Genomic DNA, 26,904 nt, shown 5'->3' with positions numbered 1-26,904 from the left:
TGTCCTTGTTAATTAGAACAATTTAGCAGATTATTGGGCTAAAACACAGATGAAAGGTTGTGCTGGCACACATCAGGATAAGTCTTAAAAGTGTAAAACAATTCTATCATTCAACCCAAAGGACTTGCAGGCTCAGTCCCATATTGAGGTAGCTTCTATCATTAGGATAATTCTATTGGCCTCAGTCATTTTACCCCTATAGTTTAAAAAAGTGTCCCTAAAGTTAGGTAATTTCTGCCTCTTACAAACTCTGTGACCTTGGGAAAATTAATTAAGCACCTCTGTGCCTCAGTTTCCTTATCTATAAGATGGTGGACATGGTAGCACCTAATTACTGAAGAATGAAATAAAGCACTCACTCTCACCCAGCAAAGTTTTAAAATGTGTCAGTTCTTATTATGTGCATGTGCTAATCCCTTATCAAAAAAAGTGACTTTTTTTTTGATACTTTTATATCCAAATGCAAATGAACCTTGAGACAATGCCAAGATTGAAGAAATCAGATGTAAAAGGTAAAATTATCCCAGAAATGTACAAACCAATGGAAAATATCATGGGTCACGCTGTGTAATGAATGCAGCGGAGCAAAGGGGCTGAAAGTTTAGGTTTCTGGAATCAGAATAATGAGACACTCTCAGCTTTTCTAATTACTGTGGCACAACTTTAAGCAAATTACTTTACCCCTCTAACCCCCAGTTTCCTCATCTGAAAATATTTACTGGAGCAGTAAAACAATTCCTCTTTTGTGAGGCTTAAAATAGATACATTTTTAATATTCTTTGTGTGTCAATATGTGGTAACTTAAAAAATATTTTGAGTTCCACTAATACACCCACACTACCATTTACTGAGAAGGAATAAATTAAAAATAAATTAATAAAAAAAAAACAAATATATGATGGTATGTGTATGCCCCAGCCTTCTAAATGCTTCCAAGTTAGATGAGGAGGCCACACAGATAATGAATAGTACAAGGTAACCTACATTTAAATGTTCGAATTCCTCCTGTTAATATGACATTTCTCTTTTTCTGTTTCTTTCCCCCATCACGTACTTTCTCTCTATCTTGCACGTAAAACTTTATGACAGTTTTCCATCCTGAACTGGACTATTTAAAAGGAAACATTTTATTGTAAAAAGAACAAAAAAAGCAAACATATAGAGTTCTCATGACTTGCCTCTTCCTTGTCTAATTTATTTCTTATTAGCAGAAAAATGTATTTGTTGTAGAATAGAATTTTACAGCTAATAAAGAGACCCATTTTTGTTGTTTTGTTTTGAGTAACCAAAAAAAGAGAAACAAAATCAAACAGAGTAGGAAGTGACCATGGAGAAGTCATCTTGACAGATGCTAAAATAAAAGAGGAGGGGATAAAGGGATGAACCACAAGACTTGGAGGCTGAAAACTGTTTGGGTAACATGGTCATGCCTGTGACTCACCATCTGCAAATATTTTTTTTAAATAAACACATTTACTTTTTCATCCAAAACTGAAAAGCTAGTTCTGTTAAAAAGAAAAAGAGCTTAACACGTCTCTTTTACAAAAACTCCTTACTCCTTCTTTTAACAAAAGTCCTTGCCTGGGGATTTAAATTAGATTTTCAGCCCAAGTTTCCTTTCCTCACTTTCAGAACCCAACGCAGACTGGTAGAGTTTAATGACAGGAGGCTCCAGGGCTGTGTTTTATCACCAGCATTCGAGGGAGGTCTCAAGCCAAATTCATCCTCATTCAGATCCCACCGGCTGGTTGGGTACAGAACCAACTGGGTGTACCTTGAACCAGCTTGTTCAGCCTTTGAGTGAAGACAGACAGATTTCCACAGAGGCAAGTGAGTAGATGGTTTATGGTAATCTGTTCTTATCTGAGACCGCATTAGGAGGAAACTAGATGAGGACAATAAACATTCCCCAGCAAAATGAGACTGGAAATCATCAGAGAGTCATTTCTCTATTGTCAAAGAGCACAGAGTCCGTGGCCATAAGCCCTGAGCACACCTGATCTCATCTGATCCCTGAAACTAAGCAGAGTCTGTCCTGGTTAGTGCTTGGATGGGAGCCAAAGGGCAGGAGGAAAAGAGAGTTAGTCCCTGATTCTCTGGACGAAAAAAATAGCTTCTTTGTTCGAAGCACATTTAGCATTAATAACTCTTTCTTGGCACTATATTTACTGAGACAACAAACTGGACAGTAAGTAACATTTTTTAAAATGAGCTAATTTTCTTTGTTTTTGTATTTCTGTGCATCATTTTTCATCGGGGTTCAAAGGATTATTGAAGGAATGGGGTAAATTCAGAGGTATCGAGAGAATCAAACTAGATCTACCGATTTAAAGGGTGTCACGCAAAAGGAGGTGAATATTCCTGACCCATCCACAGTTCAAAATGCAATTTCATTTAAACTCATGGCCCAGGTTATTTCATCACCATGGGGTGCCCACTGTTGACATCTATAATGCTGTTGAGCCTAAAGTCAAGGAAAGACACCCACCTGAAAAGCTATTTTGATAGCAACTACTGAAAATGAATTCAGTTTAATAGTCTTCAGCTTATATTTTCCAAATCCAAAACTCTTCAGGGTAAGTTATTGCTTAACTGTCACTATTCAAAATACTAGTGGGAATGTTATCACTATGAACCCCTGGGTAAAACTTTTCTTTTGCCATCTCACCACCATTTTAATTTTATTTACATCTCTAGTCATTTGCACAGATGTTGATGAAGCTGTATTTTTGCCTCCCTGTCTATTGCAATATTCTTATTGCACTCTGCAGGTCCTCCAGTAAACGTTACTTGCAATATTTTTATCAACAGTTTTGGATCAGTCACAGAAACCACCATGGTAAGTGCTGCAATGCCACTGGCAAGAGAAAATCGTGACTTGATTATGCCATGAACACAACCTGTCAAATTTTCTATTTATTGTTCAACTTGCAGGGCCTCCTGTAAATGTTACCTGCAACATATTTATCAACAGCTTTGGGTCAATAGCAGAAACTACAATGGTGAGTGGGACTGAGCATTGAAGCCATGGTGTGAAGGAATGGGATACGGGAACGAAGAGCAACGTTGTGTATTTGTGGGACATTTACTGAGTGCCAATTTCCAAGTTCACCCACCTCTAAAAAGCAATTATTTATACTGTTTGGCTTTAGAAAGTCATTAGTCAAGTGTTCATTACTTATAATTCAATAACCTTTTATCCATCATGCCAGAGAAATTTTGGAAACACTTGACATTTGGTTAGATTTAGGTAGAATTATCAGTAACAAGCATGGTGTATAGTTAGGGATATTCAAATATTTTCATCTCCAATGATTCAGAAATATAAATTTTAAATTTCGGGAGATATTTTTTATAGCCAGTCTTTTTCATGTAATGGAAGTTTTAACATAGTCAAAGCCTAGGATATGCAGCATTTAAGATATATGCCAAGGGGGCTGACTTTACAATACACACACACACAGACACACACAATTTTCTGGCAATGAAAAGTAACCCCAAGTCCATAGCAATTATGTTACATGCATGACTTTAAAAAAATAACATAAACATAAAACTATTAAAAGCTTATTATAATGTACATGCAAACATGTTTCATGTACATGATAAAGATTTTAGATACTATAAAATTCACCAAGATTCCTTATAAATGTCATGGTTATGGTGTTGCCTGGGACAAAGCCTATTAAATCAGTGGCCTTACAGTGCTGGGATATAGTGTGGAGATTGCACTTTTTTTTCATTTATTTTTTTATTGAAGTTTGGTTAATATACAATCTTATATTGGTTATATTCGTTTCAGGTGTACACTACAGTGAGCTGACACTTTTATTCCTTACAATGTGATCACCCCACTAATTCTAGTAATCAATCATCTGTCACCGTGTGGACTTACCATGATATTATTGACTAGATTCCCCTTCCCCTTTCCACCCATCCCCCACCTCCTCCCTTCTGATAACCATCCCTCTGGTCTCTGTTTCTATGAATCTGTTTGTTTTGTGTTGTGTTTTTTTTGGGGGGGAGGGGTGAAATATTTCTTGGTCCCAATAAACAATTTATTTTACACCCTAAGTCAATTGGCTGGTTTTAATTTTCATGACTATGTAAAGTATATTGCTGTATTATTGGATGAGATCAAAATAAAATACAGTTGAGCTTGATCAAGTACTATGATGGCTGATGTCTTAGAAACACTCAAGAAGTGAACTAATGAGCATAATGCCACTGAGAAGTAAAAAACAGTGTTCCCGTTTTGATGAATTTTCTCTTTTAGGCTACTGGGATCATGTTTAACAAATTATTGTTCTTTCTGGTGTCCTTGATGCTAGAAATAACTTACCTTTTACCAGTCCTTTCCACTGGCAAAATTAGAAATAATGCAACCCCACTACCTATTTTAATATTACTCTGATCAGCATTGTCAAGTAATGAGACTTCTGGGGCTTTCACAGGATGTAGTGCATTACGAATTTTACCCAAATAAGATAGTTTTGGTAGTTACTAAACGATTCATAAGAAAAGCAGAACATGGAAAGAATAATCTAACTCTGGGCTTGGCATTCAGTTTCTGTCTCTTCTCTCTTGGTTTTATAGTCTGAACAGAGGGGCAAATCTCCCAGCAGCCCAAATCACTGTCACCAGCTTTACACAATGGCATTCAATGACAATATTTGCACGACCTAATGCTGATTGCATTAATTAGCCACCCGTTGCTTTGATTAAATCTCCTCATTGCATTTTACCCTCAATCAAAAAAAATAAATGTGCACCTTTTCAATGTTCATTAATGCAAGGAAAAGCTTAATATTTAAGGAGATGAAAATGGAAACTATGGATATAACAGCTACTGAAGGTATATAATAAGTGGGCTGCTTAGGTGCTTCCTGGTCACTTAATAAGGTGTCCTTTGTCATGTTTCCTATGAGAAAATTTGGAACTCATTGCTCAAGTGTAATATCAATGGCCTGTCTATTCTGCTGAATGAGATATACTGAATCGCATGGTCAGAAGAGTGATGCATATTATGCTTCTTTTATTTTATTTCTTAGCTTTTAATGTAATGATGTAATAAAAAGTATCTTTTATTTTCTTTAATTATGGCTTTTGTGTGAAATTTTAAAAAATATTTTCTGAAAGTCTATCATGCTTAAATCAAAGAATAAATCCTCATGCCACGTAAGGTAGGGACTGGCAAAAGCTTTTCTGTAAAAGGCCAGACTAAATACCTAAGACTTTGAAGGCCAGACACTCTGTGTCACAAGTACTCAATTCTGCTGCCCTTTTGGCATGAAAGCCGCCATAAACAATAGTAAGAAGTAGGTGTGGCTGTACTGCAAGAAAACTTTACTTATGAAATCATGCTGTAGCCAAATTTGGCCCACAGGTCATAAATTGCCAAGCCAGATCTAAGGCATCACATCAATATTTAAATATTCACATGCTCATAAGAACGTGAGAAGTGTTCCACCTTGAAAGGTTTTATCTTTCCAGATCTCCGAGGTCCTGCCTGGGAACCTACCTGATACACCCACAGAGGGTCATCATTGCCCAAACTGTCTTTATCAAAACCCTGAGATTCGATCACCCATGGATTTGTCCACACTTGCACAAAATTTGGCTCAAAAAAATTGGTCGATAAAAGTTAAACAGAACCAGGTTCTTCCCTGAACTGTCTTTTAGTTGGAATCAGGACATCAGAGCCTTGGCTTCCATGCACAGCAATGTATATATGGTCAATGAGGACATTGACTAGTGCTCTTTGGGGGGACAAGAGTTTTGCTTTCTCTACATTTTCTGGTACGAATTTTTCCAAGAATACCTCAGAGTTTTGAGTTTCTAAACATGATTTACTCTCTTCTCTCAGGTCCCACTCTCCCGCTGTGATCCCGATAGCATTATTGAAGGGTTTAGTTTGGGTGTTTGTTTCTAATAAGAAGCAAAGATTATCTGTTTTGAGAACCCAACATGACTTTCTTTTGATGCTATCCATTCTGCCCCTCTTGTGTGTGATGAACTCCCACTAAATGATTGTCAATGATACTTGCCCACAAAATATAGGCTCACTATAGAGCCAATAGGACCTTGAACTCCTTTGATATGCTACTGTTGAAGATGTGTGCTCACAGGACAACATACTTGTGTTATTCTAAGGGATATTTTCCTGGATCATTATGATGATATACATTATTCCAAAATATACACTTTTGTTCATTAAGAGTCAGGGATCTGTTGATGGACCCTGTATTGATATCTATAATTGACCCTGTGTTAATATTCAGTGGAATATTTTTTGTGTGTGGGTTGTTCCAAAAGACTAGTAAGGCACGTATAATGAAACAAGTTATATATTGTTTTGGGGATGTCAGTTTACAATTCCCTTTTCTTTCTTACCCCCTTTTCTTTAGCTGCCGATGGCAAGAAAGTTTACAGGATTGAGAGTGTATTTGCTACTCCCTCTTTCCTGATTTAAAGGCATAGTTTGGGAATATTAATAATGTCAGTAAATGTCAAGAGGATTTGCATGCTATCTGCAGGCAGTTCTCTCCAGGGCTGGGCCATCAGAAAATGGAGACAAGACAGTCTCCTCGAAGCTTTGCAATGATTGCCTGGAATGACGTGGGTACACAGAGTGTTATTTAGACCTGTGGGTGCTGGAACACTACCCAGGTCACAGCATCAGATCCTGACACCCTCCTTATTTAACAAACTTGGGGGAGGGGAGGAACAAGAGCTGAAAGTATACATAATTTGTCCACTCAGCGAGCGAGTCCATATTATGATTCCAGCTCCCCCAAACTCTGTCCCAAAAGATAACTTCCACGTGCTCTGCTGGTTACTGCTGTAGGGTGAACAGTTGTTCTATCTCTGATCTGAAATCGCATTCCTGAGGAACTGGATAAGAGGTAGACAGCTCCTTATAAGAATGCATGCAGTGCTGTACTTGCTGAAATGACACTATGGGTTCCCTTTCATTCAATAGCTGCATAAGCAATTCGTAAGGAGATGCTAACTTATCAGGAATAGCAGGTAGCTACATTTCTTATTTCTGACTTTTTAAGGAAGAACCAAGAATCTACCACAAGCCTGGCATTTTGTTAAACTGAGATATAAGGTGACCTTGGTCTCTAAATTAACAATGCAATGTTAAAGCCTGGATTCATCACAAAGTAACTGCCACCCCATAATTTTAAATTCAAGGCTAACTTCCTCTATCAAAGCTAGCACAGGCTCAAGATGATGAAAACTGTACTGCTGAGTAGCCAGAGGTTAAAATCAAAGTGCCACATAGGCACTATGGGGAATCAACAAAGCATACCCTTGTCTTTGATAACATAATTGGATTAAAAATGCATACATATATAATAAAAGAGTACTAGTAAGGCTTAATACGAGTATGTATGAGGCAGAGTTGAAATCTCTATGTACAAATGCCAGACTAAATATAATAGCACCAAAATAATTCAATTTAAGGAAACAAACTTTGTGGCATAGTCATAGTATTAGAAGGTACCAGAAAAAGTGAAACTTTAGTTATTCTAAATTTTATATGAAATAATAGCATGGAATATAGGCACCTGTATTGCCTGTGTTAAGAATATAATAAAGATTAGATGACTTACATGTAGCTTTTGAAAAATTAAGATATGTGTGTATGCATTTACACACATACACACATATATACTAATCTGAATTTTCCATTACCTAATCCAATACCCAGATAGTCAATCTTAGGAAAACAAATTTTAATACAAGGAAATTTTTATTTGAAGTAGAATCTGTCTCTGGAGAGAGAAGGCAGTCTAAAACAAAACTCAGTCTGCATTTAAACATGTCTCTCAATATTTACTTCCCCTTTAATATTTAATTAAACCTAGAAGCAAAAATAAAGACAAAGAAAGACTACAGAACAATCTAACTATCTCCTGTGGTTTGGAATATCACGAAATAATAAATCTATCTGTAAATAAACAGAGATAATGCACAGGTAAATCACATGTGTCAAATTTCTACCCTACATTGAAAATGATAGAGAACTGAAAGAATTACAAGCCAACAGCTCCAGAAAATCTTTTCTTTGGCTATCTACTTCTTTAGATTCTTGGGTGTCCTTTCCTATTCTAACAGGTTTTAAGGGTTGCTATTTATTTTGGAATAGTGTATATCATCATAACCAAAACTATGGAAAATTTTAATTCCTTTGTATTAAAAAGAACAAATCCTTCCAAAGATCTAATAAAGACCTTATTTCATATAATTCCTGTCATTGTGGCATAAAACATATTTTTTCCTCTTAGTTTTCCACTTATCCTTGTTTACAAATAGGAGGATTAATTTATTTTAAATTAACTGTTAGACATTTAATGGTTCTATTGTGATATGATAGATTCAGTGATCTTTTTAAAATAATAATACCGGGAGAATCTATTTTATTGTTTTCTCTCTATATAAAATTCAAAATAGAAAACTGGGAAACACTGGAGAATACTCATGGGAAAGACTTTTTTTAAAAGATACACATTAGCTGTGAAAATTTATATTGAGATGTTTTTACAGGTCAATGTTTTCATATTGTATGTTACTAATGTAATATTCTCTAGAGTCTCTCAATATGCATCTTTAAATCATTCTCAGGCTCAAGGGAGGATTACAACAATGTTCCCTTGGTGATTTTGCTGCCCAATACTCTCTATCTGGCTTCTCATGGCCTTTCTCATCTTATGGTTACCTCCTGGGCGGCAGGGGAGGCTCGTTGGCCTCCCAATGGACTAAGATATTTAATTCATGTGCCTCTGTTATTTCCAACTGTTATTACATATCATACTTAGAGTTTCTGTACCTCCAGAATTGGCTAAGGGATGAGATCGTCTTCTCTCCTACTTCCTACTGAAACAAGCTCATAGACCCTCTCCCCCCAAAAATTGTTACGGATAAGTGGTTCTCAGTCTAAGGGAAATAAAAGGGGTGGATATCAAACACTGGAGAAGCTGCTTTTCTTCCCCCTATAAGGAAACCTTAAGAAAATCTCACAGTTGATATATTTAGTTCATACTTATATTGGATATTTTCAATAGCCCTTTTTTTTGACTTTCTACAAATCACACATGCTACTCTTTACTCACACAAAATTCCAAAGATTTAACTCCTGTTGCCAATGAAACACAGACCTGGTAAATTCTTTCCAGTTACAACCTTCTGTTCCCTTTGGACAATTCCAAAATTGGTGATGGGGAGAACTTTGAGGTTCTGCCATTTCCTGGTTCTCTCAGCGGGAGGGAGATGGGGGGGGCAATAAACACACAGAATGGGTTGAAAGCACGGCTGGGCCCACAACAGTGCCCTCCCAGGTATGAGAATCTGCTGTGCAGACCTGGTACAATCCCAGATAAAAGTCAGCTGATAAAATTTTCCAAGTCAGAAAGTTCTTATGGTGTACAGTGGAGAACTTTAAAGTTATTTGTTTTAATATTTCAGCCTTTCCAAATGAGCTGGGTTTTTTACGATTGCTTTTCAGAAGTTAGTAACTATTTGATTATTAGCATTCTTTAGGCCTACTACACTGGGCATGCTTTCTAAGAAATACCACCTTCAAAATACTCTATCAGGTTGATCATCAGGCTGGCTGTATTTCAAAAGAAGTCATGGGAATTTGGAGAGTTTAGTAATAGGTAGAAGGAACTGGATTGAAGCTCTTTTCTATACACACTGATCTTTATAACTTAGTTATTTTTTTTCTTTTGGCCCTAAGAGAATTAACCAAAACTGACCGTCCTGAGGTTGTCTCCACTGTACCTGGTAAAGTAACCAACCGTCCTGGTTTTGCCCAGGACTGAGTGGGTTCCCTGAATGTGGGGTTTTGGGGGGCTAAAACTGGGTAGTTCTCAGGCAAACTAGGACAAGTTGGTCACCATTTGAAGATAGTAAACAATGACCAAAACTTCAAGTGCCAAAAGTATGGAAATGGAGCAAGTGATGATGAAAAAGTTAAAGGAAAGAGGTTAAGAAAGAATGAGAATGTATCACCCTAAGTGACCACAAGTGTCAGGAGTGGACAACTATTATCCCTGAACCATACTTCCTCCTGACTGGGGAATAATGTTAAAGCCTCTACCTGGGTCCCTTCTATCAAGCGAAGCAACAATTGCCCTGAATCTAAAGACCTTTGAGTAGAAATCCCCAGGAGAGCAGTCACTCTCCTAACCTGATTCATTAGCACAGAAGGAAATTCCCAGATCAAGTGGGAATGACAGGGTATACCTGAGGCTTCCATAGGGAGGAACACCTTTGTCAGAAGGTGCTCAGATTAGAAGAACATGAAAAAGATCTCTTTTGATGAAGCATCAAGTCAACTACTATAGATATAACCCATTCAGAGAAATGATAAAATATTTAAGAATTTCAAAAGTTAGTAGCTGTGAGGGAATTATCTTGTCAACATGAAGCATCTTAATATTTATGTTGATGAATTTAAAAAATATTGCCCCATCATGTCAGAGTTTTATAATAAGATTTTCACTACAGAGTGAAAAGTACAGAGTGGGTTTCCTTCTGCCCAGAGCATCTGAGTAGAATGAGAAAAGACATCATGTCATTTCTGATTTGGAAAATGAATCAGTTTTATTTGACAATCTGCCATCACAGACTGACTTCTGTACTCATCATTACCTTTTTCTATAGCAAAATCAGCTTGACTTAGTATTATTTCCTTCCAGAATGAATAATTGAAACATTAAAAAAAAATCAACCAAGTCAATCTATTCAATTAGTATTCTGGTTTGGTTGAGTCTTCTTTCTTTCTCCCTTCTGTTCCCACTCCTAGAACTGAGTGGTTTATTTTTTACCAAGATATACACACAGCCTGGTTTCTTAGACAGCAACACTGCACCAAATCAGGGAGAAGAGTGAGGGAAAAATATAGATGGACCTCTTCTGTTGAACAGGCAATAAGTAACTCTTACGCATGGCATTTCTGTAGGACTATCGAGTGAACATTTTTCTGAGACAACAGTGGAATGATTCCCGGCTGGCATACAGCGAGTACCCTGATGACTCCCTGGACTTGGACCCATCAATGCTGGACTCCATTTGGAAACCTGATTTGTTCTTTGCCAATGAGAAGGGTGCAAACTTTCACGATGTCACCACCGACAACAAACTGCTTCGGATTTCAAAAAATGGCAAAGTGCTCTACAGTATCAGGTAAGCTTCCTTTGGCTGCCCCTGCTCCTGTTTCCATTTTTCTCCTGGCCTAGAGTTGCCTGATTCTGCATGGGAAGATGTATATGAACATTTGACTCTTGGGGTCTCTTGTTTATCATTTGAATCTTAAAGTTGGTTAGAGTGACAGAGGTTCCCATGGTCTCAGAAGTATGATTCTCTACAACAAAAATATATTTGGTAGCATGGTGGGTGAATGATCGTACTGTGTAAATAATAAACCAAAAAAAACAAATGTGTTTTTGATCGATTCAATAAAGGAAGTACAGGCCCTTTAGTTCAATTACAATTGAGCATAATGTACAAATTCTCTTTCAAATAGTTCTGCCATTCTATAACATTTATACACACACACTCACACACACACACCCACACACATTCAATGGCTCAGCCTGGTAACCAATAGCATACTTTGGGCTAGGTGAGTGGAAAACTGGTCTTAAACCCAGCTCTGATGCTAACTAAACATGTGAACTTGATCTCTGAACTTTTGTTCAGCTTGAGACAATTCCTGAGATCCATTTTTCCTTTTACACTTAAATACGATCTGCTTTAGAATCTTTACCACCCAAGACTCAAAATAATCTCTCTCTTTTTGGAATTCTAGTAGCAGTTTCTCTGTGAATCTATAAGGCTCTTGTTTCTTCCCACCTCAATTTTTGGCTATTTCTGTACATGAATATAGCATAAGAAAATGTATTTTTGGAATCAGACAAATCAAAAATAAAATTCAAGGTTTGCCACTTACCAAGTTACATAACCTATAACCCTCAGTTACTTTAGTTGTAAAATGGGAAACACCATATTTATCTCTGAGTATTCTTGTGCGACTGAATGATATAGAGCAGAAGTCAGCAAATACTTTCTGTAAAGGACCAGACAGAAAGTATTTCAATTTTGCAGGCCAGACTGTCTCGACTCTGTCGCAACTACTCAACTCTGCCATTGTAGCACAAAAGCAGCCATAAACCACACTCAAACCACTGGGCCTGTCTACATTTCAATAAAACTTTACTACAAAAACAGGCAGTGGACTAGATTTGGCCCTTTAGCCATAGTTTGCTGACCCTGGATATAGAGTACATGAAAATACCTGTCACAGTGCATGATACAGACTAAGTGCTCAATAAATGAAATGATGGCTGTCTGTACTTTAAAGTTAACATTCTTTCTAATTAGTAAGTTCTTTAAAGCCAAGATATTTGGGATTTGCATATTCTGCAACCCCTCCCAAAGAGCCAAGAGAATGTACTGTATATGAGAGATATATGATACGTTGAATAAATACTGACATTTTAAAGATCCTTTATAAAATCCCCCCTTTCTCTCCAATCTTATTACCTCCTTCCCCAAAAAGTGGACAGCTAGTATCCACGCGAACAATTTTCACAAGTTTGCAGACTCACCACCATTAAAACCTCATTTCACAACTCGACATACAATTTAGGTCTGTACTGTATGTTCCATTCTTAACCTAGTAATTTCACAGTTTGCTGATGGCTGACAACCCCAATGTCTTGTGGATCAAAAGAGGCTGCTCATTTGTAAAAAGTAGCAGAGTCACTGCTTGCACAAAGAACCAGGAAATTCCCCTACTTTATTTTTTATTTTATTTTTTTTAATTTTATTTATTTATTTATTTTATTTTTTTATTTGTTTTCCCTACTTTATTTTTAAAGAACTCTACTTTTGCTGTTATAAAATTTTTGAGGAAACACAGACTATTTCACATGGTGATGCATTTAGAGTAAGATGCAGTACTGGGCACAACCTAAGTTTATATGACCTAATGAAATGGGATATATGCAGAGCATGATACAGGGAAAGAGAGCTATAAAAAGCAGCACAGGGCATCAGCTGTTCCAGCTAACCCTCTGGGCTTTGGGTGGCATTTGCTCTAGTAAATACAGTAGTACCTCGGTTTTCGAACATCTCCGTTGATGACCATTTCGGTTTACCAACGCCGTAAACCTGGAAGTAAATGCTTCGGTTTTCGAACACCCCTCGGAAGTCGAACATGTCACACGGCTTCCGCTCAGTGCAAGATCCTGAGGCCTAGCTGTCGGCTGTTTTCGAACGTTTCAGAACTCGAATGGTCTTCCGGAATGGCTTACATTCGAAAACCGAAGTACCACTGTACATGGCATCTTACACTGCTGAACTAAAACGAGGATTTATTCCTTCTGTTCTATGAAGGCCTTTCCCTTCTAGAACCATGAAGAATATAATGTTCCCCAGTTCTTGATCCAGAGGCAATTCTTCTGTTTCTGGTTCCAAGTGTAGCATATTACAGGCTCTGAAATACCCTAACAATTGTTTTGGATTGAGTGGAGGTTGTCCTGTGGCAGGCTGGATGGCACTGGGGGTATTCTATGAAATTAGAGGGAAAATCCTTGGTATAGGAGAACTGGGCATGTCATTTAAGGGAAACACAGTTCTTGGCTGCAGTTCTGAACTGCAGGAATCTAATTGTTTGCCTAGAAAGGTTTTCAATGAGCCAGATACTGTACTGGGCCTAGACATCCAGAGTTGAGTAAGATGTGGTACCTGCCCTGGAAGGGCTCCTGTCTAACAAGACAGGCAGACATAAGATACGAGGTGTGATCAAACAATACGATGAATGTTTAAATTTATTACAGTAAAAAATTATTATAATAAAAGACACATCGCCATTAATCCCCCCCTCAAAATACTCCCCCTTGCTTCTAACACACTTATCCCATCTTTCTTGCCACTTCTGAAGCAGTTCTGGAAGTCCTCTTTTGTGAGTGTCTTTAGTTGCGCTGTCATGGCTGCCTCAAAGTCCTGAATCATTTTGACTTTGGGGAAGAGCCAGAAGTCGTGCGGTGCCAGATCCGGTGAATAAGGTGTAGGAGGACACACTGTAATATTTTTATTTGACAGAAATTTCCATATGCCAGAAGCGATGTGTGACACGGAGCATTGTCATGATGCAGGATGATTTACAGCACACTTTAAAACACACCTTCTCTCAACCACAGCTCACACCCGACTGACTGCACTGAACAAGCTGAAACTTGTCACACATTGTTACTAAGGTTCGATGAGCTGCTTCCTGTATTGAAGATCCCTGCCTTTCCATTGGATGGCACTCGGCAGCAGCATTCACCGTATTGTTTGATCACAACAGAAAGACTCCATGTCACACATGACTTCTGGTATGGCAATTTCCGTCAAATAAAACCATTATGGTGTGTTCTCATCCACCTTATTCACTGGATCTGGCACCGTGCGACTTCTGGCTCTTCCCCAAAGTTAAAATGATTCAGGACATTGAGGCAGCTATGACAGCGCAACTAAAGACACTCATGAAAGAGGATTTCCAGAACTGCTTCAGAAAGTGGCAAGAATGATGGGATAAGTGTGTTCAAAGCGAGGGGGAGTATTTTGAGGGGGATGAATGGCAATGTGTCTTGTACTGTAATCAATTTTTTTTATTTAAACATTCACCATAGTTTTTGATAACCACTTCATAAATTAAGTAATAGGAATAAATAAAGAACAAGGAAAAGAAAAGTGGCTCTAACTTTATAAATGAACTGTGTTACTCAAATATTGTTAGAATTTGGGTTTTGGCACCCACACTCCTCTTTACTTGAGTCACTGGACTCAATTTAACTAGAGGGCAGGGAGTAATTAGTACTAATATATGTCCAGGTGCATATGCCCAGGTCCAAGTTTAAGGCAAAGCGGGCTACAGTTTCTGGTGTCTTAAAAGGTGCTGGAAAGTCCCTTCTGACAGTCCATTAGGATGCTTTCCAGTTTATAATGCAAATACTCCTGGGAGAGGATATCCACTGGCCTAAATTCATAGTAAGCAATAAAGAGCTGATATGAAAATTTCTTTCTGATACCGTGTTTCCCCGAAAAAAAGACCTAGCCAGACCATCAGCTCTAATGCGTCTTTTAGAGCAAAAATTAATGTAAGACCTGGTATTATATTATATTATACCTAGTCTTATTTTAATATAAGACTGGGTCTAATATTAATTTTTGCTCCAAAAGGCATATTAGAGCTGATGGTCCAGCTAGGTCTTATTTTCGGGGAAACATGGTAGTAGGTTTAACGTCCATGAATAATAGTGAGAACTATCATGTTGGATGCCTGAGAAGAGAAATCAGATAGCACAAAGAGGATTAAGAAAGACACAAGGAAGAGATACCACAGAAGCACCAAAGATACACTCATGATTTACCTCCATCCTACACATTTAAGTAATTGCTTAAACATTGGTCTACGTTTAAAAAATGTTCTGTGGTGATCCTTTATATTTCCATTTTCCTAAAACCTAAAGCAAATAAATGACAGCATTTCATCCAGGAACAATTCCATGCTTTCCTAGCTTTGGAAGAGCAGAGGTAGAATTAACTCTGCATGGGAACCAAAGCCCAAGGCTTTGATGGCCAAACAAAACACAAAGAGAGCTATGCAGTGCACTGACTTCATTAACAAGTAAGCACACACTTGGCGATTTTATACCGCTATTTCCCAAAAGGCAGGGGTTGAAACAAAGAGGGGACAGTAGACTAGAACTCCATAAGTATTCTGCATGTTCAAACTTGGGTCCCTTAATAAAATCCAAACAAATCTTTAAATAGGAACCAAAGGCCTTAGTTGAGTTAGAAAATTTCTATCCAGTGATGCAGGACACAGTCTTTGTTGATGAAAATGTATCAAATCTATTTCTGTCCATTCTTCTTCTGATTTCCTTTTTAATACTTACTTCCCTAATATGTTTTAGCTTACTGTTTATTTTAAGTTTTTTTGTTGACCCACCCCACTAAGTATGGATCATCCCTGACCAAAGTGTAAACAGGCACACACGTCTTGCTTTCTACACCCTCTTCAGAGACAGTCAAATTCTAAATTCATGTTCCTTAAGAAGGCCTGAATCCACAGTGGAATAATGAGGTGAGCCTTGAGTCTCATAGATATTTTTGCTCAAACAATATATGTTGAATTGAACATAATTAATTGCAGAAGTCAAGGCATCTTGGCATATGATGTGCAATATTAAAGATAAAAAGAGAAGGTGAGCATTTTTGGAAAGAAGCAGCTTGTCTCACATGTCCACAATGTCTTTGCCAATATTTGGGTTTTTCCTTTTTACTTCCCATGGCTTCTGAGAATTTTCTGCCAGAATTCTGACTTTTTATAGAAGCATAAGTTTGTTATTGTTGTTTTCTAATTTGAAGGCATCAGATTACAAAATATATAATCTAACACCCTTGTTTTACTGATGAGGAAGTGACTTCTTTCAGAAATCAGGAGAGCCAATAATGGAGCCCATAAAAAGGAAAGCTAGGACAAAAAGCAAAGCTCTTGACTTTTGTTTCAGTGGTACCATCTCCCACCACACATTAATTCTTCATTTACTTCAACTCAAGTCCAAAGACACAAACAAATACAATTGCAAAGACATGTTGTTTTGGAACCAGCCTTTTTGGGACCCATTTTTAAAGGACTATTGGAGGAAGAAGGTAAGATTTAAGATGAGAACATAAAGTATCTTCAAATTTTGCAAATGTCTGAAAAGAGTGTTTAAATTCAAGGTACAACAATTGACTTTCGAATAGGAAGATCTACCTGATAGTTTTATATAGCAAATGTAGCTTATATAGCATGTCCACTTTCTGAAAAATTTTACTATCCCAGGGATCAAAGGGCTAAAGAGACTCATTATGTCAACTCCCTACCTTTAGTCAACCTGTTGAAAACTCATTCCATTTTTAAAGATGTTCAGAGGAGGAGATTTTATATTCTCTCTTTGGATCCTATAATGTTACTCTGACATTGTGCAGAAATTCTTCCTTATATAGCTCACCTCACATTTGCTGCAACTTAGGTTAGTTGCTTTTCCCTACATTTGTTAACAGGATAAACAAATGGCTACCATTTTTGGAAGGATGTAGGTATTACGTCACAGTGTTTGCTTTCACACAATTTTGTCCAATTGGAATTAGTGGATATATGTTTGGTCACCAACACTATGTTGTTGATTTAATTTTACTGTGTGTTCTACTTCAGTACAAAATGAAGGTGCTCTTCATCTTGCAATTTTTAGCTTGCTGCACAGTTTGGAGCCTCTGCTCTGAGCCTTATGATGTTGAATGTTATCCTGGTTACTTCTTATACTGTAGGATGCATGGGTATTAGAGTCAAACATCCTTGGGCTTGAGTCTCTGGCCTTAGAACTGGTTGTATGACCTATGGAAATTGATCATCTCTCTGAACCTCTGTTTCCTCAGCTTTGAAAAAGAGATGATTCTGTTAAGAGAATCAGAATACAATATATGTGATATGGATAGTCAAAAGTGGCATTGCCATTATCCACTAGGGCCCCTTGGTATTTTCTTGTAATTTAATGATTGTACTTTCTGTTCCAGGCTCTAAGACAAAGAGTAAACTGATCAAGATAGATCCTTACAAACTCCAAACATTAAGGATGGGACTGACCCATTCCTTGAGAGGTGCTTAATCTTTGGGCGAGGTGAAAACTCCAGGGGGTCTTTGAATCCCCCTAAAAATGTATGCATATTTGATGTACTAGAGAATTTAAACTCTTTTTTTTGTTTGTTTAGAGGAAAGGTTCTATCTTTCTTAAGGAGCTATGACTTTCCATCTGGTAACAACTGCTTCCAGGTTTATTGTATGCCTCCAGAATGGGTATGTCTTTAGCAAAGTTGTTAAGAAAATAGTTTGCCTTTGTGTCTTCTTATTTGACTGACTAAGTACCTGGGGGCCTTATGCTACCTTCCAACTGCAGAGAGTCCTCTAAACCATAAATAATTATGGGATTCTCCCTCCACAACAGCACCCTATATCACCAAGTTTCCTGTTCCCCTCATCATCAAACTATCTGACCTGAAATTTATTCCTTTATGGCGTGTGGAGGTGATTTGCTTGTTAACCCCTTTTGACTCCATTCATAATTCCAGGTGTGGATGATTCAGTGTTCTGCCTTCCAAGTAGTACTTAAGTTGTAACAGAGAACTCTCGGGGATTGACATGTCTTCTCCCTCTAATGATAGATTGCAGGCACCATTGACAGTAGGTGGAGCGTAGATTTCTAGACAGATATCCAACGGTGCTCTCCAAACCATCCTGTCTAATGACCGACTCCACCCCCACACATGAAAAGCCAACTTTTCTCACACAGCCTCCCATCCTTGACTCACCCTAAGGCCTGATGCAAGAACTTCAAACGATGTAACTTCAGTTATAGAATGATTTTTATAGCATAGGAAAAAAGAACATTCTCGATTTAGATGTCAGAGCCAAAAATAAAATGCACAGTGAACTAAGCCCTGCCTAAATGTTACCAATGGTGATACTTTGACTATCTTACTCTCAGTTTTGATGAGACACATAAGCCTGTATTTTCTGTTAGAAAGCAGCTCTGAAAAGCTGTGATTTCTTCTCTCTGTGCTTATTTGGACCATGTTTATATTTATATCCTATAATCCAGGCAAAATTACATTCTCATTTTCCGACTCTGTGTCCAAATCCTCATTAGTTTTGTGACTTGATTTAATGCAGTAATTAATGATTGTAACATAAGCGCCCACATCAGAATTAATCAGTGAGGCTTCAGAGAAGTGCTGGAAAATGCCATGGAAACCACAATGATTCCGTTCTTCCTAGAGGCAAGCATGATCGGGAGGGTGGGAGGCGCTGGTGTGCACATTTTCGCTGGTGGATTCAGCAGGAGCGGTTCTAAGTGGTGCGGGGGAGGTATTTCTGGAGAGTGGTTTTCAAAAAAAGGCGTGGCTGAGGGTAGAAGCATTGAAGTCTACAAAGTGTGATCTGTACATGACAGACTCTCTTGAAGTGCTGAAAATCTCTGTTGAGCTCCTGATTGGGTTCAGAAATACACATACGTACACTCAAGGTCACAATGTTGGTTCAAACACAACAGAGTAAGGATCTTACCCTTGTTGAAAGAAAAGAGGGAATTGTGCAAAGGAATGCATGGCAGCTGGCATGCCCACCTGTCCTTGGACTGTTTACCTTATTGGGCTAGCAATAGTAACCAGTGGGTTTTCCTCCTTTTGGAGGTAACTTCCCACTGTATTAACATTCATCAGAGTTTGCTCTGAAAGCAACGGTGCAAAGAACAGAATACTGAAAAGGTAGCAGACGGCATCGGGAGCCCCACAGTTTCTTCCATCATTTACTGTATCTTCCAGGCTCATAGAACAGCCTCTCTAACCCCATCAGTTTATCATTCTGAGTCTCAGTTTCCTTATCTATAAAATGAGATTCAACCAGGAGATCAGATGAAGTCTAAAGCTACTTCTAGCTCTTATCATAAGTCTATAACTCGAAATGATCTCTTCCTTCCCAAATCACAAAATTACTTCTGGTTCAGGAAATATAAGAGTGGGTTCCTCATGTCCCTTAGGGCTTGGGAGTCAGGAAGATGAGATGTAAATTTAAGGTGCCTATCTCAAACTACTTATACATCTTTGAACCTTGCTCTCCCATACTGAATATCCAACTCCTGAGGAGAGGAACCTAAGTTTGCAGCAGGGCAGGGAAGATTTAACTACGTGTAGTTTAAGAAGCAGCCTTACATTCAACATATAGTTTACACAATGACAAGTACTCGATACCAAACTCCCTACTGAGAAATATCCCAATTGCAAACTACATCATTTGTACTCTCTGATTCAATCAGCAGGAGTATCCATGAGATGTTATTTTAGAATGTGCTCATGAAGTATGGGTTTATATACTTTCAGACAATTATACAAAAATGGTTGGTTGGGACAATTATTAACTGGATGCGCAGGCTAAAGGAAATCACATGGTGGATTTGAGCCAGCAGAGTTGAAGGGCTAAGCTGCTATTACTCATTACCTGACTTTCCTTGTGGCAGGAAGCCAAAGGAAATGCATAGGTCCTGGTGAGCCTGCTCAACTTAGGTTGCCATGGGCTTCTCCCTGGTCGACAGCACTGCTTTTGAAGGGCTCTCTAGATGGCTATAATCCCCAAATAAACACACATAATATCACCATGGCTCTTATGAGACACATGAATTACTTCAGTACATTCTCGTACTACATAATCCAAAGGAAAGGCACTCCATTTTAAAATGGGGAGAAAAATTGTCCATCCTCAAAGCTCAGCAGTCTTTCCAACAAGTCTGTCCTTGTTCATGGCATTTAAAATTACAAACGAACATCTGTACTGAAGAGGACACAACATTTATCATTGGACAGTCATTTAAAGACAATTAAGGACATATATAATTATATGAAGTTCCATACGTGACACACAGTCAAAGCACGGCCGACCCATAGCTGACTGATCATTCCTTTCAAAGGACAATAAAACAAATGTTTTACTTGATGCTTCATTTTAGTGGGGATATTTTCCTAAATTTGAGCAGCTAGATGAAGGGTAGAAAGCACTGAGGGACCTACGAGATTAAAGATATTAATAGAATGGAATGCTATGGGGGTGGAGCAGATGTCAGTTCTGAGGTTCATGAAGACTTGAATTCAAATGCAGTCTTACTAAGTGACCATGAAAAGTCACATAACCCTGCTTCGATCTGCAGGTTTTCTCAGTTCCAGATTCATACTAAACGTTTAGTGACTGTTGAAATCACTCTGGGTTGGCTGTAGGATAAAGGGGAGGGAGGTGGGGAGACAGGTCTCCCTCTTCTTCCTAACCCACACACGGACATTTCCTTATTCAGCACCTGTTACACTCAGGCTCCACTCCCCTTCCATGCTTGGTCCCCAGCAGATGGGTTCCCTTGCCTTGGGTTATCCTCCCTTTGGAAGGCATGTAGCTCATAACAGAAGTGACAGTTGCAAATTCTTTCAGAAAATGGCTTGGGTTTCCTCCTTAGCTGCTTGTTAAGAATAAATGGAGGAACTGTGCTTAGTTTCAAAGTGTTATCTAATCAAGGATGGACCATCATACCATCTGACCAAGACTCTGTTCTCTCTTCCACCTTTACCACCAGAAACGTGGCCAGCAACTCTCTGCAAGTTACCACAATAGAAGTCTTAATGCAACAAAATACCAGCAAAGTAACATAGTGTTGCTCTCGGCTGTCAGCAGACACCAAAAACAATTTACTCTGGTTTTCTTAAAACCACATTTGCAGTACACAAGTACTTGTTCTCCTCCTGTTTTGCCAGAAGTAAAATAATCCCAAATAAAACATTAAGAAAATTGCCATATAGTGCTTTTCTCTTTCTTCCCCTCAATGTCACTATTAAATGGCTGTGAACTTAGACACACAGTGACCATGGGATGGACAAGTCAGTCCTCATTATTTTAATGTGCTGGCTAATAACATTTTACCTTCATGAATAGTTGTGTCTATAAATAAATTCTTGATGTGAAATGACTTTGAAATTTAAAATGTAACAAAAATGTGGGCAGTATTGGTTATTTGAATCTTGAGTAATTTTTTTTTTTAATCTTGACTAATTTGAGCTCTTCTTTCTGGTGGTGTTCAATTTAGCCCTCTCCTATTCGACACCTTCAAAACATTTTCGTTCAGGAAATATCAAAGCATTTGGAAAAATTTTAGCTGCAGATTCATCAGTTGAATCCAAGTCATATTTGGACTTAATTAACATGGGCCAACCATATGTGTGCACATTTTCTGAAGGGACCAGGCACAGATGGGAGCAGATATTGTATTTTTGTCCTTCCCAGCTAGTACTGCTCAATGCATATGGGTATTTTCTGTGATGCCTTTATAATGTTTGGTAAACATGGGCCTTCCTACTCAGTCACTGGCATTTGCGTCAGGAAAGAGGAGTGGAACAGTTGATGAACCAGCAGTGTTGCCATTTATCTCCCCCAAATCCCAAGGTCAACAGGAAAAAACAGGTCTTCACTTACTTGGAATTAGCTAAGGGGGTTGAGTCTAACCGTACTGCTTAGGACTAATCTAGGGTTTAGGTTCAGCCCTAGACAATATTGAAAAAAAAAAAGATTTCTCCCTGGTGCCACAGCCACAATGTTCTGAGCCCTGTTTTCCATCCAGGGTCACCCTTCCGTTTGATACTCTCAGCATCAAAGTCTGCTCTTGCGGATATCCGTCAGGAATCTGGGAATCTATTAATTCATATACATGAAGGAGGAAATGACTAACAGTACTTGAAACACTTGTCTCTCTGTAGATTTGCATCTTAATACTCATGGGAGCCTTTAGCTAAATGACTGTTAGTTGATTATATGCAGCAGTAAGAGTTGGAAGGTATTTGAGCAAGGACATGCATTAGGATCTTTCTGGAATGCCTAATAATTAGCACAGCATGAATTTTCAACCTTAACTTATGTGCAAAGCCTTCCCAGGTACAGCCACATCTGTGCCTGCTCATGGACCAGGTGAACTGCTCAGGGCTAGAGTGAGCAGGACACTCTCTATGCTCTATATGAGTGAGTTCAAAGCAGCTGTTTAATTACAGAGCTTTCAGAAGATGAGTTTAAAATTTTCATTCCTTGCCTGCCTAGCCAAACTTGGGTTTTGTTCTCCATGAATCAAGATCCTTTTGTGGGTATCTTGGGTTTTGATTCAGGAGCATCGAATGGTTATTGCAAGTCATACCTCCCTGATGGACCCAAAGGGCTCTCTCAGGATCTAGGTCTGTAAGGAGGGTAGGTTATGTGCTCTACCCAATCAGTGTGAGCACTTATCCAGGTACCAAGGGAGTAATTAGAAGGCTTTTACTAGATTTAGCTCATGTCTGTTGGATTTACATAATCTGGAAGGATTCTTTAAATGGGGATTGAAAACAACTTTAAAAGTTGAAGAATAAATGCACAACTCCTGAGATATATTCCATTAAAAGAACATATATAGCACATCATATATAACATATGTCTATAAATATGACATTAGACTAGGAGTTCCTTCAAGATAGAAACTCTTCTTTCAAGTTTATGATATGCATGGTGCCCAATAAATGCTTACCAAAAATTGCTGAATGGATATACTAGATTACAACTCAGGTGGAGTTCTCTTTAACACTAATACCATGTCACCAAGGACCTGGAACAGTCCTCTGTGTTTTGTCCTCCTCCCTGGCCAGCATCATGAGATTTTGTAAATTTTCAGATGCGGTCAATCCAATGCATGGTCAGCCAGCTCTGCAACTTCCTTTGGAATTTCTCCATGGCTGATTTTCTAGCGAGAGATCAGAGATGGTGCCCTGACACACTGCCACCGCCTTGCAGAGGGCCATTGCCTCCCTGTGCACAGTCACGTGTTGATAGACATGCTGCTTGGTTTCCTCTCTGCTGCGCCTGGAAACTGCCCTCTTAGCATCTATCTAACTGCCCACCACTCTTAGCATCTATCGCGCCAGTTTTCTAGCCATGCCCACCAGTCTTGGCTGCCAGTGGTCTAACCTTGGTTTCACTGCCCTGACTTTACCAGCATGCTTCTCCATTGTGACCAAGGCTCGTGACACCCCCTTGTCTCACTATCCCTGGTCCAGTCACTTAGAAGCCTACTTGAGCCTAATTGTCCTGCCCTGGTTTCCAATAGAAAGTAATATTCCGTGCTACTGAAAAATTGCAGACCCATTTATCAATCCTCTTTCCTATTTCCCTTTCCCAGTTTTCTCCTTTTAGTCTATCATGTTGACAGTAATTAAAGTCATCCCTTGGCACATGCTGAAACAGTGCTTCTTAAAATGTGCTCTAGGACATGAACATCAGTATTACTTGGGCTGCTTATCAAGAGGGCCCGAGAATCTGCATTCCCCTCAGATGACACTGATGCTCACCAGAGTTTGAAACCCACCGTGTGAAAGGATATCTTGATCAGACAACAAGCCTGACAGTGTCTTTTAATCCACTGACTCCCTAACTCTTCCCTCGCTCTTCCCATGTGTGGGTTGTATTAATGATGCACTTTTCACTTGACTGCTAAGTTGCCGCCAGGCTAATTTCACTTAAGGTTTCGATGGGTTAAGATGACACTCTAGTTTGGTACTTGATGCATCCTGTCAAATCTCTCTGACATTAGAATGTCATAGGGCTCAGACATTTCAAGGTACAACTGAGAGGAGAGATTCAACAGACCTACATTGTACAATAAGGCTGTCCTTATGTTCTTGGGGAAAGAGTGGATTGTGTTCTAGGATGCTGGATGACGAAACCCTATGGGGACAATAAATATCCCACCTTTCCACCCAGATTCCCAGAAAGTCCCTACTTTCAGAAGCATTATTACTTTCACTTAAGGGCTTTTATCATAGTCAAGAGTGCAAATTCACTTATAATAGGGAATCCTTTCAACTGGTCACCTTCACTTATAGTTCAGAATCTTAAGTTTTAAACAGCATGGGGTTTTGGGTGAGGAATGAGGCCCAAAGGTCGAGTCAAGGTCCAATAGCTCTTTCTGGGTAATCTGGGTCAACCACCCAATTCCCTGAATCTAGTCAATGATGCTTCTACTATACGGCTGCGGGAAGAGTGGAGGGGTTTTTAAAAGGGCAGGTCACAAGAAGTCTGGATGCCTGAAGAAAAATGAAAGGGTATCCCTGAGCAGGTACAAGGCAATTTAAGGCGTCTATGACACTCTGCTGGCTTCAGAGACAAAAGAGGCTGATACCTTTTCTAAGGAGGAAATATGGTAGAGTGGGAAATAATCAATGAACTTTGATGTCAGTTAAAGTTGGGTTCACATCTAACTTTGGTCACTTACTGGTTGGGTGACTTCGGGAAAATGGCTCAACCTCTCTGAGCTTCAATTGGCTTATCTCAAAAACAGAGAGACCGCGCTCTGCCTTGCGTGGTGGTACTCCGTGACTGTAATGACAGTGCTTGAGCTACAGCAGGTGCTCAGAGAATTGTGACTATCAATGCTATCATCATCATCATTTGGAAGTTTCCTTATTAGGTATCTGAATCCCACCAGAACAGCACAGGTCCTGCCCTTTCCGATATAGCCGCATACTGCTGAGGGTTTGTAGTACGCTACAGTGTGCTAGACGTGGTCCCCAAACAAAGGAACAACAGCAACATACTCGAGACTCTCTTGCTTCTCCTGAAAAACCCAGAAGCATTCCCTTGTTCTTCCTTTCCAAACAAGACAGACTACTGTAACCATTAGAATTAACTCTTCCAAAATAGTATGCTGGCAACGGTTGCTTTAGGCAAGCTCACTTATTGTATATCTACCTGCAAATTCATTTTCTCTCCAAATGGCTTTTTTTTTCCTCCCAAGGATCTTTCACTGGGAATGGACTCCCAGTGCTAATACCACTCAGTTCCTTATGAACCAGTAGTTCATTAATGAATCAACGTGCGTTCTGTCCACCATAACACTGTAAAGTTAAATGGTTAATTTGCATCCTTCTAGTAATGTGAACACAGTCCTGGCCAATGCAGGGGGACCAAGCTTCCTGGCTTTCCTCCAGTATGATCTGCTTTATGTCTAGTGGGAATCTGCTAGCAACTTACAGAAGGGGCCAGGCAAGCTTTGCTGGCTTCCTTTGCCTGTCTTGTAATTTGGCAACATCCCGTGGGTTCTGATGACCAGGCTCCTCTCTTCTGAATCTTTTATCCTTTCCCATTTCCGCAGGACAAAAGCTTGAAATTCTCCCACAGACCTTGAGGACACAGATTCATTCATTTGTTCAACAAATATTTACTGACTACCTATTCTGTGCCAGGCACTGTTTTTGATGGTAGAGAACAGCGAGTCCAAGCTTTCGTGGGTCTTGCATTGTAATACGGGAAAAATAAGTAAATAAAAATATAATATTTGATTTTACAAACTGTAAAAGTAACTGAAATAGTTGACAATGTCTGCCTCTATCAGTCATTTAAACTTTAAGGTATAAACTCAAGAACTGGTTTTATGAGCAAGGTGAACTGGAGAGTAGTAAGGAAGGGAAGTGAGATTTGGGGAAACTGACTTCTTATGCTTTGTCTTATTCTTTTGCCTTTAAAATCGAAATGTTTGCTCAGCCTTCTTACTCTCAGTGAAGAAGCAGGGTGCCTCTGTAAGGAAACTTGGTTCCTTCTCCCCTGCAAACGGGAGCAGAGGCCTCCTGAAGGGTTGTACGTCGGGCACAATGACAGTGGAGGAACGTGTGATAATGCTTCCGGAAATGAGTTCTCTAACAGAAATCAAACAGAAGATGGGCAGCCTCGGCTCACTGCCTTCAGGTGCAATGGCCTTACTATTTTAGACTGTGGGAGAGAAGAGCAAACCTGACATGCTGCAGGCAGTGTCTGCCAGCGAAAAGTCTGAGTTTCAATTAAAATACTTTCTGTGAGACCCACCAAAAATAGATGGAGATCCAGAGTAAAGGAGATAAAAATTGTTCACATTGGGTATAATGCTCCATGTGTCAGTCTTATTTGATGCAATTTCTGCATCTCTGTACAAAATAATAAGCTCATTTCCCCCTTTTGAAGGTTTTTGACTGCGAAGAGAGCAAAAGGGAACGTTCTGGGGTGAATGACGGGAATATTCTAAATCTGGATGCTTGTTAAATGGGTAGATATAGGATGTCGCAAGTCATCACGCCTCATTTTAAGATTTGTGTGCTTTTATTGTGTTTAATGGTAGCTTCAATAAAAAAGGAAAAAATAATTAAAGGGCAACTCTGCCTTTTACACCTACAGATGTGTGGTGAACTAGACATCATAAACTATGGCCTGCACAGCCCGTG

General features: G+C 39.0%; 1 protein-coding gene across 3 annotated transcripts in view; it reads left to right on the top strand.

Moving 5' to 3' along the window:
- Positions 1 to 26,904, top strand: part of GLRA2 (glycine receptor alpha 2) — a 200,727-nt gene that overhangs the window by 49,928 nt on the left and 123,895 nt on the right. The window contains exons 2-4 of one of the 3 annotated variants that reach the window (XM_033116296.1): positions 2,772 to 2,839; positions 2,935 to 3,002; positions 10,976 to 11,199. In XM_033116296.1, coding sequence (XP_032972187.1) covers positions 3,000 to 3,002; positions 10,976 to 11,199 — 227 coding nt within the window. In that variant the 5' untranslated portion in view covers positions 2,772 to 2,839; positions 2,935 to 2,999. The remainder of the gene's footprint in view (positions 1 to 2,771; positions 2,840 to 2,934; positions 3,003 to 10,975; positions 11,200 to 26,904) is intronic. The other 2 variants (XM_033116224.1, XM_033116146.1) reach the window with 2 other exon arrangements.

The sequence above is a fragment of the Rhinolophus ferrumequinum genome, chromosome X (assembly GCF_004115265.2).
Source record: "Rhinolophus ferrumequinum isolate MPI-CBG mRhiFer1 chromosome X, mRhiFer1_v1.p, whole genome shotgun sequence".
Lineage (NCBI taxonomy): Eukaryota > Metazoa > Chordata > Mammalia > Chiroptera > Rhinolophidae > Rhinolophus > Rhinolophus ferrumequinum.
The sequence above is the reverse complement of the archived record's forward strand: the minus strand, read 5'-3'. Positions and strand labels throughout refer to the sequence as shown.